At 38.6% G+C, this 14,052-nt stretch overlaps 2 protein-coding genes across 2 annotated transcripts; one reads left to right on the top strand and one right to left on the bottom strand.

Annotated features, from left to right (window-relative positions):
* Positions 1–1,330: 1,330 nt before the first annotated feature.
* Positions 1,331–7,763, top strand: nemp1 (nuclear envelope integral membrane protein 1). The gene is made up of 9 exons (XM_071477155.1): positions 1,331–1,475; positions 2,362–2,483; positions 2,611–2,827; positions 2,918–2,990; positions 3,071–3,164; positions 3,265–3,379; positions 4,034–4,259; positions 4,534–4,710; positions 5,410–7,763. Exons 1-9 carry the CDS (start codon positions 1,367–1,369, stop codon positions 5,564–5,566), a joined length of 1,290 nt encoding a protein of 429 aa, XP_071333256.1. The 5' UTR covers positions 1,331–1,366; the 3' UTR covers positions 5,567–7,763.
* Positions 7,764–8,301: 538 nt separating this feature from the next.
* Positions 8,302–12,146, bottom strand: ormdl2 (ORMDL sphingolipid biosynthesis regulator 2). The gene is made up of 4 exons (XM_071477156.1): positions 12,004–12,146; positions 10,440–10,613; positions 10,032–10,183; positions 8,302–9,005 (listed from the first exon to the last, which is right to left on the bottom strand). Exons 2-4 carry the CDS (start codon positions 10,611–10,613, stop codon positions 8,870–8,872), a joined length of 462 nt encoding a protein of 153 aa, XP_071333257.1. The 5' UTR covers positions 12,004–12,146; the 3' UTR covers positions 8,302–8,869.
* Between the last annotated feature and the right edge of the window lie 1,906 nt (positions 12,147–14,052).

Here is a 14,052-nt window from a genome sequence, read left to right as displayed (position 1 = left end):
TCAGATAAAAACAGTGATCTGAATATGTCTTAACTTGGTCTTCAGATCATAATGGTGGTGTTTTCACTATTTTCTTACATTTTATAGACTTAACAATCAATCAATAATTTAATGAACTACATGTCTGATGTATTAATGATATTAATATTAATATATTTTTGTACTTCTGTGATGGAATAATATCACCTTGCTCAAGGTTTATTGTCTGTTAATAACTTGACACAGAAAAATGGGAGCAATTTCAGAAAATATAACTTTAAAACCAATGAACTTAGGACAAACTAAAACAGTTAAGTCCTAAAACTAGATTTTGACAAATTAATCAAACCCAAATGATATGGTATAAACCTGGGTCTTGGCTTCCTGGGCTGCTCGGACTCTATGTTGTAATCTCTCCTGAAATTAGTCATCTCTTGTGAAATTTGCCATTGTCACACAGGATCTCAAGTGGGAGCTGAACATCAGCTCCCTCATCAAGAAAGCCCAGCAGAGGATGTACTTCCTGCGGCAGCTGAAGAAGTTCAATCTGCCAAGGACAGTGATGGTGAACTTCTACACTGCCATTATCAGGTCCATCCTCACCTCCTCCATCACCATCTGGTACGCTGCTGCCACTGCCAAGGACAGGAACAGACTGCGACGCATCTGCTGAGAGGGCGGCAGGCTGCAATCTACCATCCCTCCAGGACCTGTTTGTCTCCAGGACCCTGAAGTGTGCAGGGAAGATTGCAGCTGACCCCTCCCAAGCCAGACACAAACTCTTTGAGTCACTCCCCTCTGGCAGGAGGCTGCGGTCCATCAGGACCAAAACCTCTTGCCACAGGAACAGCTTCTTCCCATCTGCTCTTGGCTTTATCAACAAGGCTGGAGACCCTCACTGTCTCTGACCCCTCCACTCCCCCGCAGAACTACTGCACATTTCTCTGTTATTTTGCACAGTGTGCATATTTATATTGCAGTATATTCATAGTTTCTTTTCACATCTTTATTGTTAATATTTTATTTTATTTCATTGTTAAATTCTTCTATTTATAGTTAAGTGTTCCGACCTTGCAATACTTGCTTGTTCTCATCTTTGTTTATATTCTTTTTCCTTCTTTCTATGTTTACTGTTTTTGCACCAAAAACACCAAAGCAAATTCCTTGTACGTGAAAACCTATCAGGCAATAAAAACAGATTGTGATTCTGATTCTGATCAGGAAATGTTTTAAACCAACTAAAACATGTAGCGATGTTGAATGTACACTCGTATTGACGACATCCAATGTGGTGTTGTGATTGGCTGAACGGCCTGTCACTCAACCGGGAGCCCAGAGGAGGAAGGGGCGGGTCCAGACGTAAGAGGAGGGATATGGTGCTCTCATCATGGCGGGATGCATGAAAATGATAAACGGTTACAAGTCTTCAACTGCTAATTTATTGGTTTTCATGGTGCTGCTTATCTGTTTACCCCAAACCTCGCTCCAGGATACGGGTAAGAGACAATGTTACGGCGTAATAACGGAGACTTTCATTTACATGATACGTATTTTTAATAAGTATCGTTGCTCAGGCTAAGTCAGGCTAGCTTGGTTTTGGTCTTTGCTGCAGTTAAGCAGAAGTTAGATTAAGTTAAGGTACTTTATATACCCTCATAGCCTGGTTACTGCTGGCAGCCCTCTGATTGTTGATTCTGTATAAAGGAGAAACGCATTGTCATTTGACCATGTTATTTATTTAGCTTTTTATTTTGTTGTAGATTTGTTGAGCACAAATATGTTCGAGTTTACGATCCGCCCTTTTGTTATTCTTCACGTACTTATAATAAAACACCTCCTCAGTGATCAGAAACGTGTTAACATACAAGCCAAAGCTACTGCAGTCTAATACCTATTGCAGGACCGGTGTATTAGGCTGCATTAGCTTTAGCTAGGTGTTCCTAATAAGCTGACAAGTGGGTGTATGTGCAGCTACAGCTGCTTGCAGGATATTACCTGAATGTGAAGGGAGCAACCAGGGGGTGGTGTCAGTTTTGGCAGTCTTTACTGAGACTGTCAGCTGATATTTGGGTCCTGTATGAATTGAGTTATTGGGTCAATGTAATCTTGAGGAAATCAAAAAGTTTCAGGAAAGTTTGTTGTAAACACAGCAAACTGCACTGTGTATGACAAGTTAGGGAGATATGTGTTGTCTGCAAAAGTTTGGCCACCCCTCCCATTATCATATGGTTTCTGTAGCAAGTTAAATAGGCAATATTCATTATTCTTAGTACAGTTTTGTTTGGACACCACATTACATATTCTGTTGTTGTAGATAGGCCATCTTTGAAAGTAACATGTGATGCAGTCTCAGTGTTGCATGTCTCTGTTTATCAAACCTAGGTAACAAACATCCAGTAATTGATCTGCTGGATGGAGAGCAGTATGTTATGTCAGGACCCAACCGGTTCTGTTACAAAAACCCCATCGTACCAAGCTGGAGGCAAACATGGACAAGGATTCAGGTAAGTTACATGAATGGCGCCTAGCCAAACAGTTTTAAAGTTTCAACAGTTTTCATTAACTCCCGTCACAGTTCCTTAAGATGAAACCCAGTTGATTAGGTCTATTATAACGGAAGATTTCTCACAGGTCAAAGTGTGGAGTTCAAACGTGTTCAAGGTGGAAACTGTGGAAGGTGAGGAGGAGCTGCAGGAGCTGGAGCGCTTCAGTTTCTGGGGCTGGTTTCAGAGCTTGCTACGTGAGCGGCGCAATGAAACCATGATTAACATCAGCCTGTTCAGCAAGAAGACATGCTTCAAGATTGATCCCAGTGAAAGAACTCAGTACACTGTGAAGCCCCTTCGCAGTAAGTGGAAGACAATATCACTGGCAGATATTCCATGGCTAATATGCTGATACATTACTGTTTTTTTTTTTGTTTGTTTGTTTTTTGCAGAGTTTGATATTTATCTGTTTTTGGTTTTCCTCTCTGGGGCGTTGTTGTTTATCTTTGCAGACTCACTCAGCAGGTAATTTTTCTTGTCTACTTGTTGGGATTTTACATGATCATTATTTTGTGTTATTAAATATTATTCTCTTTCACACGAAGGAGTCAGGTTTTCTTCTACTCTGCTGGTATGAGCACAGGCATGATTGCCTCTCTCATCATCCTCTTCTTCATTTTGGCACGGTTTTTGCCAAAGGTAAGGTTGCTTCATTGTCTTCAAATATCTACGACTTTACAGGTTAAATCACTCTGGTCTCTTAATTATCTTAATTACTCTGTGTTTGTTGCTTCCACAGAAAAGCCCTTTTTATGTGTTGATCGTTGGTGGTTGGTCGTTCTCTGTGTACGCCATCCAGCTTGTCTGCAGGAACCTCAACATAATTCTGAGAGAACACTGGCACATGGCATTAGGTACAGACTTGTCACACACTCTAACTTTATATAGATAGTGACTTCATGGAGTTGGAAACATCAGACCAAAGCAATGCCCTTAATGTTAAAAAAAAATCTGTATAGCCATTTTAAGATCCTTTTCTTGTCCGACCATTTTTTTTTGTTAATCGAGTAATAATATGTCTTGATCTGAGATCTAAGATATCAGTAATTAGTAAAATATGGCCATTATAATTTCCTACAGATCAAGGTGACACCATTAAATGCTTGTATGTGACAAAGAAAAGCACCAAATCCTCACATTGGAGAAACTAGAAACAGCAAATATTTGGCATTTTTGCTTAGGGATTATTTGATCATCAAAATAGTTGCCAATTAATTTTCTGCCCATTGACCAACACATTTCTTCACTAATTGTTTCAGATCTGCTTTAGTATCTATGGTTAAGTCTACAGACAGCACTTTATCTGATTTGAATCACCAGAAGACATACAGTACATGTGACAGGCTGCAGGCCAGAAAAAACATGTGTAAAACATTTATTGTCACTCTGGATCTTTTACAGAGGCTGTAAATAGCTTTTCAAAGTCAGCATGCAGGCTTTGTGTTGCACAGTTCTCCATCAGGTTAGTTTCTTTAACCTTCTGTTTCTCTTTCTTCTTTTATTTTCAGGTTATGTAGCGGTGGTGGGATTCATCAGTTTTGCAGTCTGTTACCGTTACGGTCCTCTGGTGGACAAGAAGAGCATTAACATCTTGTCATGGACGCTGCAGCTGTTTGGCCTGCTCCTGATTTACTTAGGAATTCAAATCCAGCAAGTTGCATTCGCTATCATCTTGGCAGCTTTGGTCTCCAAAAATCTGGAGTACCCAGTCTCTATGGTAGTCATAGCATGGAGGTGGGTGTTTTAAAGCTGTCAGAAGGTGGCGTAAGAGCACTGTACTAAATTAAACAGAAAATCCTCTCAGTTCATGTGGTGTTCTGACTCTTATTGTATGCACAAGAGTTTTTGATGAATGCACAAAATTTTTAAAGATAATTTTTGCTATATTATAAGAGTCATTTGTTTTCTTCTTATGTCAGCCTCTTACGTTTATCCATTTTATATTGCATTTCCGTTATATACAGTTCATATGATTTGAACTTTTTTGAGTGCTTGCTGTGTTGTGCAGGAAAATCAGACCGTTTGTTCACTGGAAGCCAGAGCCACGTCGCCTGTTGACTGAGGAGGAGTATCAGAAGGAGGGGGAGGAAGAGACTCGGCGTGCACTGGAAGAGCTGAGGAAGTACTGTAACAGCCCCGAGTTCAGCCCGTGGAAAGCAGTGTCAAGGCTTCAGTCCCCGAAGAGGTGCCTGTTTTTTTTTTTTTGTTTTTTCCGTATACTTATAATTTGTCAAGTGTTAAAGACACATTATGTGTTTAACACATGGTTTAAGCTCAGTTAAGTCCAGCCTTGGTTTAACAGGAATAGAGAGAGACTGTTGATGTTCATATATGCTTACATTGGAGGCTGGCTAATAAGTCACTAGACTATTAACAACAACAACAAAAATTTACTCCACTGGGACTGATTGGGTCAAGGGTTAATCTGTTACTGAAAAACAAAAACTGATTTTAAAATAAAAAGGAAAAAGATTGTGATTTGATCACAAATTTCTTAATAAATAAAGTACTAGTACTTTATTGATTCTATTTTATTTATTAGCAGTGTGACTGACTTTTGGGGACTGAGATCAGGTGGAATCAAATATCTTTACACTGACTGATTGTAAGTTTCATGTGTACGTTTTTTGTCAAAGTACATGGATATGATTTTAAACAAAAAACAACATAACTTTTGCCAAGATATTTCACCAGAAACCAAAAATGTCAGCCTCATGGTGGCACTAGAGGAAAAGTCAGAGATCACCAAAGTGAAAACAATTCATGATCAAACAGTAAGGTCACATTCTTTCATGGAAGTGTAGCCAAACCTGTGTATGTGTAATATGTATATGTTTATATTTAACATGTTACACAAAACTGATATGGTCTCTATAATCCACAGGTTTGCTGATTTTATTGAAGGATCACCTCACTTGATGTCAAACGAGGTGTCTGTCCACGCGCAGGAATACGGCTTTGGGGGATCGTTTTTTGAGGATGAATTTTTTGACACTGACGACGAGGAAGAAGACATGATGCCTATGGTGAAACCAGAGTGAGAGAGCGCACTGTTGGAGATGTATAAAAAAATAGAAACAATTCTTATTATCGCCTTTCAGAAAGGTGGTCAGAGAACAGCTCTCCACGGCTTCTGTGCAAACGTCCAGACTGACTGGGGGATCTACTGTGGAGGAAGGTTTAAAAGACAAAACTGGATTCTCATTCTCAATGATTACTTCCATTTTCTATTCATCATTTGGGTTTAACAAAAAGTCACTGGTGATCACAGGCAGAACACTGAGGTCAGATCTGTTATCAACAAAAAAACCTCTATGTAATGTAGTTTCAAAGACTGAAACACTGAAGCCAGATCTCTTCTTATGGCTTATGTTAAAATTGAGTTTACAATTTAAATGATAAACTGTTTAAATGTGCTGAAACTCAGTGCTTAAGACAGTTAGAGGTCAAAGCAGGTCAACTTTTCCTGGGTGATGGTAGGTTGGAGTTGTCTTTAGTGATAGCTTAGAAAGGTTTTATTTAAAAAAAAAAAAACAACCAACAACTTGTGTTTGCAGCCATTAGGCTCTAAATGGGCTCACTGTAATGAGAGTGTCCAGATGATGGATATATACATCACTGTCATAAGTTCTCACCTCTCTGAACAGCAGTATGATAATGGTGGTCGGCATTATTCCTGCTTTTGCTCGGGGAAAAAACATTTGGTCCTGTTTGTGTTTTCACAATTTCCATTCATTTTAATTGAGGTTAACCAGTGGAGGTGTCCCAAAGTATTTTGAATAAAAAAAATGATTTTGAGCTCTTACATGCTTGTATTGGGGTCATTGTATAAAACTGTCAGGACTAAAAGGTTGGTTAAGTGTATAATGAACTAAAGTAGGATTCTTTCAATGGTGGAAAGTAATTACATTTGTTCAAATACTGCAGTTAAGTACAATTTTGAGATACTCGTACTTAAGTATTTCCATTTTACTACAACTCTGCATTTAACAGGCAAATGATGTAATTTTTACTTCTCAATGTTTATCTGTCAGCTATAGATATTTTGAAGATCAAGGTTCCACATTTACATTTTGATGAGATTTGATAAGTTATGAGTACTTTTACGTTTGTTTTGATATTTTAAATACATTTTGCTGTTTATTCTGTATATGTGCTATAGTAAGGTATTGAATGCAGGACTTTAACTTGTAGCAGAGTTTTTTATTTGGAGGAATTGGTACTTTTATTAACATACAAAAAATTTAATATCTCATACACAGCAAGATTTTTTACTGTTTTGCTGTATACTGTTTACATTTATGGCTGCAAAATATTACTTCAATTTCCTATTAATCATGTATTCTATAAAATACCAAAAAAACAAAAACTGAAAGGGTCCCACAGTCAGCCTTGGCATCTTCAAATCATTAGCTTTTTTCAAACAATGTCCAAAAAACTGGACAATGGCCTGATGGAAAAATACTGTTATATTTGAAGTACAATGTTACAAAACAGAAAAACAGCAAATCCTTGCATTTAAAAAGCAGAATAGCAACTTATGGGCATTTTTGCATGGGCGGATTGCATGAGAGAATTGTGTCATTAATCACTTCACCTGGGCGGGGGGGATTTCTACTTCACGAACAGCAGAGGGCTGAACTGTATCAAACACAGCACCTCCAGAAGTTGTGTTTGATTATTACTACCACGGTAAATGCATTGAATCTGCATGTTTGAGAAATGAATCACTCAAGCATTATGAATGACATCTTTTGTTATCTAATTCCAAGCAAGGTAGCATTTTACTTTGAAAACCCCAGGTCCAGCAGGTAGCTTTTTATTCTGGGCCTCTTTTAATTCTCAAATCTTCTGTTTAAATGTAACTTAATTTCTAAGAAGTCTCAGGAAGCTCTACCATCTGTGACAAAGTAGAAATTTCTGACCTTTCTCATATCTGCAAATAACCTCTAATATGTCAAATGGTATCTTAAGTTAAAATTAAAACCGTGATGATTGATGACGGCATTCACTTGAATTGCATGTGCCATACTCTGAGTCATATGTCCTGTGCACAGCATGTCCTCAGTTTAAAATATACTAGACCTCATCAAAATTTACTTACATTACATTCACTTAGAAGTGGAAGCAGAACTGGGAAAAACTGCAGTGGATGGCCTAATTTGCTGTTTGTGTGAGATAGCGTTATCTTAAATCAGGCAGCTCTCAGTATATCTTGGAGAAAAAAAACATTGTGTTCATCCTCTCAAGTTTCACTGAGCCATATCTGGTGTCTCAGGACATTGCGACATTTAGCCCAACTGTCCTCTGCATCCCATCTCTGACATCTTTACATTAAATGTTGCATTGGTTTCGTACTCGATTACATAACATGCTTGAAAGAGCTGATTAAGCTTGCATTATTTGCATACGTTTCCCAGGCTCAGGTTGGCATATACAATAGTGTAGTCACATTCACATGCCATTGCATTTCCTGTGTGCTACTTCCCCAAAACACACGTCACTAATATGGAAACCTCATTGCAATGCAAACAGGACCACATTGCTTTAGGAAGGGGGGTAATCCCTTGGCCATATGAGCATATTGCAAACACTGTGACACCCCCCCTCCCACTCCACACACATTGTGGCTTCATGTAAAGTGTCTGGACTTCCCCAGTGCTTACAAACTAGCCCACAACTGATCAATTGATTCTTTTAACCTCCGCAAAAAAGGATTTTGGCAGTTTTCCTACTTGAGCGTGTGAAATAAAGATAAGGCAACCACGTGTGCATATCATGTTGCTGTCGCTGCTCATTTTATAAACAGGAAAAGACATCCAGCTTTTGAATCAAACAGCAAATTACATAATTATGTGTATCATAGCAAAACAAAGACTGCAGTGTTTAGTGTAGGCGTGTATAAGCATGCTGCAAGTAAATCCTTCATCGTAGATCAAGAAAAAAGCATGAAAAAAAAAAGAGGAAATTTGAAACTATCATTCAGAACCTGGCAACCAGACACTCACAGCTGTATTGTAACAGACAAGCTGTGATGGACTAACAAATATACATCACAATCAAAAGCAGTGCAGTTAAATTAAAGTGTCTGGCTTTTGACAAATGTACATCAGAAATGTCAGTAAAGAAGAAAATTACTTTCAGCAGCGGTGCATTTACTTTTCTTTCAGGCTGCAAGAGGCAGCGCAAACTGCAACTTCAATATATTACTCCACACAGTCTGTACAGTCAAGACAAATCAAACTGGATCTCTCCTCCTCAAACTCTAAACATAAAAAAGTTCAGCAGAAACAAACAAAAAAGTAGTCCAGTGTTGGTTAAAATCCAGTGTCCAGTCAGTTCTGTCAGTATTTGTTGATCCCAAATATCCGAACTCCGTGAAACTGAGGCAACTTTGGGAGGAGGACACTAAGGAGGGAGCTTGTGTTGATCAGGAAATGTGTGGGATCATATTTTGTGTAGAAACTGGCAAGAATATACCTGCAGAGAGAGGAGAATATTGTAAATGTAGCACCAATACACCTGGATCACAGTTATGGTAAAGCTTTCACACCAAAAAGACACGTGACAAACACTGAAGATCAAGTATGTAAACATCAGTGAAAATACAGTCCACCAATCCAAGTAACATCTCAGAGATTGAGGTTTTATTCTGCAGGGTTTTTATTCTGCATGGTAAATGTACAGCATTGTATCACTTCCTGTGACAGCTCTCTGAATTTACTGGTGACTTTAAGAAATGAGGAAATCTTTCTGCACTCAGCTGCTCTGGTCGAGCACTGGAGCTGACAGTAGCAGGAACATGAGGTCAAGCCTTCCATCGTGAAACGTCTGCAGATTAAGTCAATCATTTTATGAATGTGTAAAACATTGTGCAATTTATTTCACTCAGCAGTTCAACAGCGTGAGACAAAGTCAAGTGTATTGCAACTATCGACAGCTACACTAGTGGCTCTGTGAGGCTAATGCTAGCATGGCAATGTGATCTCAAAAATAATGAAAACACACTGATGTTTAGCAGGTGCAATGTTTACCATCTTCATCATTTTACTTTAGCATGCTGGCATGCTATAGTAAAATGATAGTTTTGCAGGTATTTAGTCAAAAATCTAAATATTGGAGGAATCAAAAATTTGACCTGATGATGCTAGAGAAAACATGAGAGAATCACCAAAGTCATTAAGATGAATTTTCTGGGACATATAGCATTAGCACAACATCGTGCTGTATGAAACCATCAAGTTAATATTTAAGGATTCTTGTTTTAAAAACAATTAATAGTGAGCTGGAAACAGCATTCACAAATTCACAAAGCTAACATTAGCAACGGTTGTGGTGAAATCAATGGTCACTGGTTAGAAATGAGAAGCCTGCTTTTATCTGTCACTGTCAAAAAGTGAGTCAAGACAGACCCATTCCAGCCAACTGTTCACACATTTAACCACATACTACATCATAATGAAAGTGAATCTGCAAACTTTAAACATAAACACCAAACACACTTACAGAACAATGGGTGAGATGGTGAGGAATTTGCGCGAAGATGTGAATTGGACCCCGTAGTCCATCTGTTCCCAGTGTGTGAGAAGACGAGCTTTCCCTTGGTCTGGTGTCTCGAAAGGCGTGCCCTTCACTGTGTGTAGAAACAGGTACATCACCTGCAGAGGAGAAACACGAACGCTGCCTCAAAGAGCTGCTCCAAACAAACAGAATGGAAGCTTTTTACCAAATTCTCTATATCAACAGCTGCAAAGATGGAGCATTTACATGTTGGCGAAGGCGATTCAATAATAATAAAAAATATGTTTTTTGGTGGCTTTTTAAGTTTCCCAAGTGGTAGTAAGAAAACAGTGCTGGGACAGTGTTATTGTTATTCAGTGCACGTGCTCACGTTTTTACATCATTTTAACTGACCAGGTTGTGGATGACATTAGTGAGGGTCCAGACAAGCGGCACCGTGAAGAAAGGTATGCTGAGCAGGACGACATGCAAGACAACGGTCAGGAGCAGGTAGGTGAGCCAAATCCCCCTGCTGTTCATCACCCGCGTGTTGGGGTTCACCTCGCTGTGAGCTACGCCCACATTCATCTTGAATACAGAAAGACACAGTGTAAGAGTTCAGGAGGTTGAAAACAAAGCTCTGCAGTTTCGAGAAGCACCTGCAGACGTTTCATTCCCTGGTGATGTTTGATATCCAGCTTCTAAAACATGGTAGCGAGCAGGCTAAAAATTAAACCTTCAGCTGTGTGTGGACGAGCTGAACAACTGTGATACTCGGGTTAAGTTATTTATCTAGCAAAAATGCCAAATATTTACAAATTCCAGCTTTTCAAATGTGAACATTACTTTCTATCACTGACTATCATTTAACATTTTGAGGTTTGGGGCTGTTGGACAAACATAACTCAATTTAAAGCAGAGCTGCAACAGTTAGTTGATTGATTGATTGACAAAATTAATTGGTATCATTTAAAACGTTCTGATTCTGGTCTCTGCAATGTTTCAATTTTCTGTTTTTTCTGTTTTATATCATTGTAAACAGTGTAATATTTTTGGCTTTAGACTGTTCATTGGATAAAAAAAAAGATGTGAAGAGGTCACTCTGGACGCAGATTTTAAACTATTTTCTGACATCTATGTAAAGCAAATGATTAATCAAGAAAACAATGGGTAAATCGATTGATAATGAAAATAATCATTGGTTGCAGCCTTAATTTGAAGACCTTGTGCTCTGGGAACCTGTGATAGATATTTGTCACTATTTTTACATTTTAAAGCGTAGGCCAGTTTTGTTCAATAAGGGGGGCAACATACTTATACAGGCATGGTGGAGATGCGGCCCTTTTTCTTGTCAATATTTTTGTTTTTTTAATTTTGTGGGGGAAAAAAATGCAAAAAAATACTGCAAAGGTTTGGTGTAGACTGTGAAAGGTAATGTTTGTCAATTGGGGCCCAAATATTTTTGTTGGTAGGCCGGATTCGGCACATATAAAGCACCGCTGATGTTAACGATTAATCGAAAAAAAGCGCATCTTCATAACAACTCTGAGGTCATGACTCCGCCCGCCTGAGCTGCTCGGTGCGGTCAAACAAGCGCTTCCTTTAACATCACTCAGCGACATCTAGCCGCAACATTGAGTTACTAGTCCGAACAAAAAGACAGTTAGGAAGTAGAATTAAAGTTAAATCGTGATATATTCTTCTATGAAATGACAATAACTGTTCACACAATGCCCCCGGTTTTTAACCTTAGCCTCGCAGTTAACGTTAGCTAACATAACGTTCCCCAGCTAGCTAACAGTTGCTATCCACAGGTTGATATGCTAACGATACTTCAAAGTTGACCACGGCGTAGCGGTTCCACACGACAAGTTAATACTGACGGGGTGAAAAGCTTCTTTTAAATTGTGAGTAATCTATCCGGCCCTTGTGGCATTTAGAGGTTTAAAACTTTACATTTCAACGGAGCACACTGTACCTTCCAGCGTTGTCGTAGCTCACCAGGAAATTCCTTGTTTTTTCTTTAACCCCGCCTTCGCTAGGTCCGGGCTGGTTCCTCTGCTGCGGCGGACATCTGTCAGACAAAAACAAAAACTCCAGCCTGTGTCCTCCTGTCCTGAGCAGCGGCAGGTCATCAGGTGAGCGGGGGGAAAACTGCATCTGGGTTTTGCAAAGAGCACTTGTCCTAAAATAAATTCTCAGGATGCCCCAGTAGGTGTGAGCAATATTTTATTGTCACTGTTAATTCCCATACAACAACTACAGTGTGTGTCAGCGCAACCCCTGGAGGCATGGGGATAAATGCTGTGACTTTGTTTTTGAGCTTTCAGCTTTCAGCTCTGCCATCAGAAATTTAGGTGACAAAAGCCTACAAGCTTTTCAAATGTGGATATTTGCTGGTTATCCAGTTTCTGTGATACTAAACTCAACATGTTGGGGGTTTTGACTGCTGGTCAGACAAAAAAGGAATTTGAATATGTCAACTTGGGCTTTTTTTTTTTTTTTCACAATCCTCTGATATATTACTAAATAAACAATCAATCAGTTATTAAAGGAAATAACTATCAAATGTACTGATAATGAAAATAATCATCGGTTGCAGCCTTGTGTGAAGGAACATTGGGATATATGTTGTGATGTGATGTGTTATTTTCTTGACACATTAAAAAAGTAAAGTAATTTGATAAAACCCAATTTTACAACAACAGAGCTCTATTCAAACTAAGCTTTATCCCTCATGACAACTTTTGCTGTAGTGCTCGTGCAGCAGGGACTTTGTTCTTCTATATCACTCAATGTCATGTTACTGCACGTAACACAATAAATGGTCTGGTTTACCAGCAATCTCTAAAGTAATAAAAGTAGCACTGCCTTTTTTTTTTGCTGCAATATTAAAGAGATGTGCATATTAATGCATCAGTAAGTATAATTCTGAAATATAATATATATTATTCTTTAACGGGCCTTTCTGCATAATGAATATGTTTAGATTTGGTACTTAAAGCAGATGTTGATATTTCTTAATGCATGACTTCTACTTGTAAGTACTTTTTCCACCATTGAGAAATGTGATGAAGTGGTATTTCAAATGTTCATAACTGACACTTTTTATTATTATGCCAGCAGCCCAAAGGTTGGCATAGGGTTAAAAGTGGATTGAAACGTGTTGGAAAGTACTTGAAGGGTATGTCTGGTGATATTCTGTAGTTTTTGCATTTGTGTAACAAGTATTGTCTGTGTATCGAAACCTTGATACACTCACACTGATACACTATAGAGCTCCATTGTTGTCCAAAAAGTTTACTGGGTGACAAGTTCCCTCATTAGAATAAAGATCCATGAATGGGCTTTCATGTTTACGCTGAGTTAATCCAATGTATTCTGTTTTGATGCTGTATCTATTCCCTAAATAACCAAATTCACACCCAAAAATAGCCCTGAACAAATGCACTATTTACTCATGTTTATACACTTTATCCCACTAAGAGCCTGGATTATTGGGCAAATGGGCATCAGACTGAAGGCACCATGTTAACTGCATGTTTGCTGATTATTTGCAAATTACTTAGGGGAGGGATTTATTCTTTTAGTGTAGGTCTTTGGGAAACTGGAGGTGACAAAGTGTATATAAACCATACTGCAAAGAGGGGTGAGGGGTCAATAAGAGCATGTTTTTGCCCCAGGGCCCCCTAACAGGTTAAACCAGCCATGCCTCTACTCCTCTACAATTCAGAGGCAAATATTGAATTTTTCTTCTGCAACATTTATCATCTGTAGATATAGTACATGATATATATATATATATATATATATATATATATATATATATAACATATGATCAGTTAATGACCTATGATAACTAAAAACTGAACTACCCAGCAGTATATAACTTCACATATCTGTCATAGTCGATATAGAAAGAGTATGGAGCCGATTTGTTGCAGTGTAGATCATCATTGTGGCGCTCACAAACAAAATGATGTAGGATGCTCTCTTAGCCTTTAAGGGAACTCATGCTGAAGAGCAA

Source organism: Trachinotus anak, unplaced genomic scaffold (assembly GCF_046630095.1).
Source record: "Trachinotus anak isolate AG129_WGS33_773 ecotype Australia unplaced genomic scaffold, CSIRO_AGI_Tana_v1 ptg000004l, whole genome shotgun sequence".
NCBI classification, from domain to species: Eukaryota; Metazoa; Chordata; class Actinopteri; order Carangiformes; family Carangidae; genus Trachinotus; species Trachinotus anak.
This window is presented reverse-complemented; position numbering and strand designations above follow the sequence as displayed.

Coding starts and splice junctions, on each gene's coding strand:
- nemp1 (XM_071477155.1), top strand. CDS start 1,367: ATGGCGGGATGCATGAAAATGATAAACGGTTACAAGTCTTCAACTGCT. Junction 1,476..2,361: donor AACCTCGCTCCAGGATACGG/GTAAGAGACAAT, acceptor TATCAAACCTAG/GTAACAAACATCCAGTAATT. Junction 4,260..4,533: donor ATGGTAGTCATAGCATGGAG/GTGGGTGTTTTA, acceptor TGTGTTGTGCAG/GAAAATCAGACCGTTTGTTC.
- ormdl2 (XM_071477156.1), bottom strand. CDS start 10,613: ATGAATGTGGGCGTAGCTCACAGCGAGGTGAACCCCAACACGCGGGTG. Junction 10,184..10,439: donor CTAATGTCATCCACAACCTG/GTCAGTTAAAAT, acceptor TCTCCTCTGCAG/GTGATGTACCTGTTTCTACA. Junction 9,006..10,031: donor ACCATCTCACCCATTGTTCT/GTAAGTGTGTTT, acceptor CTCTCTCTGCAG/GTATATTCTTGCCAGTTTCT.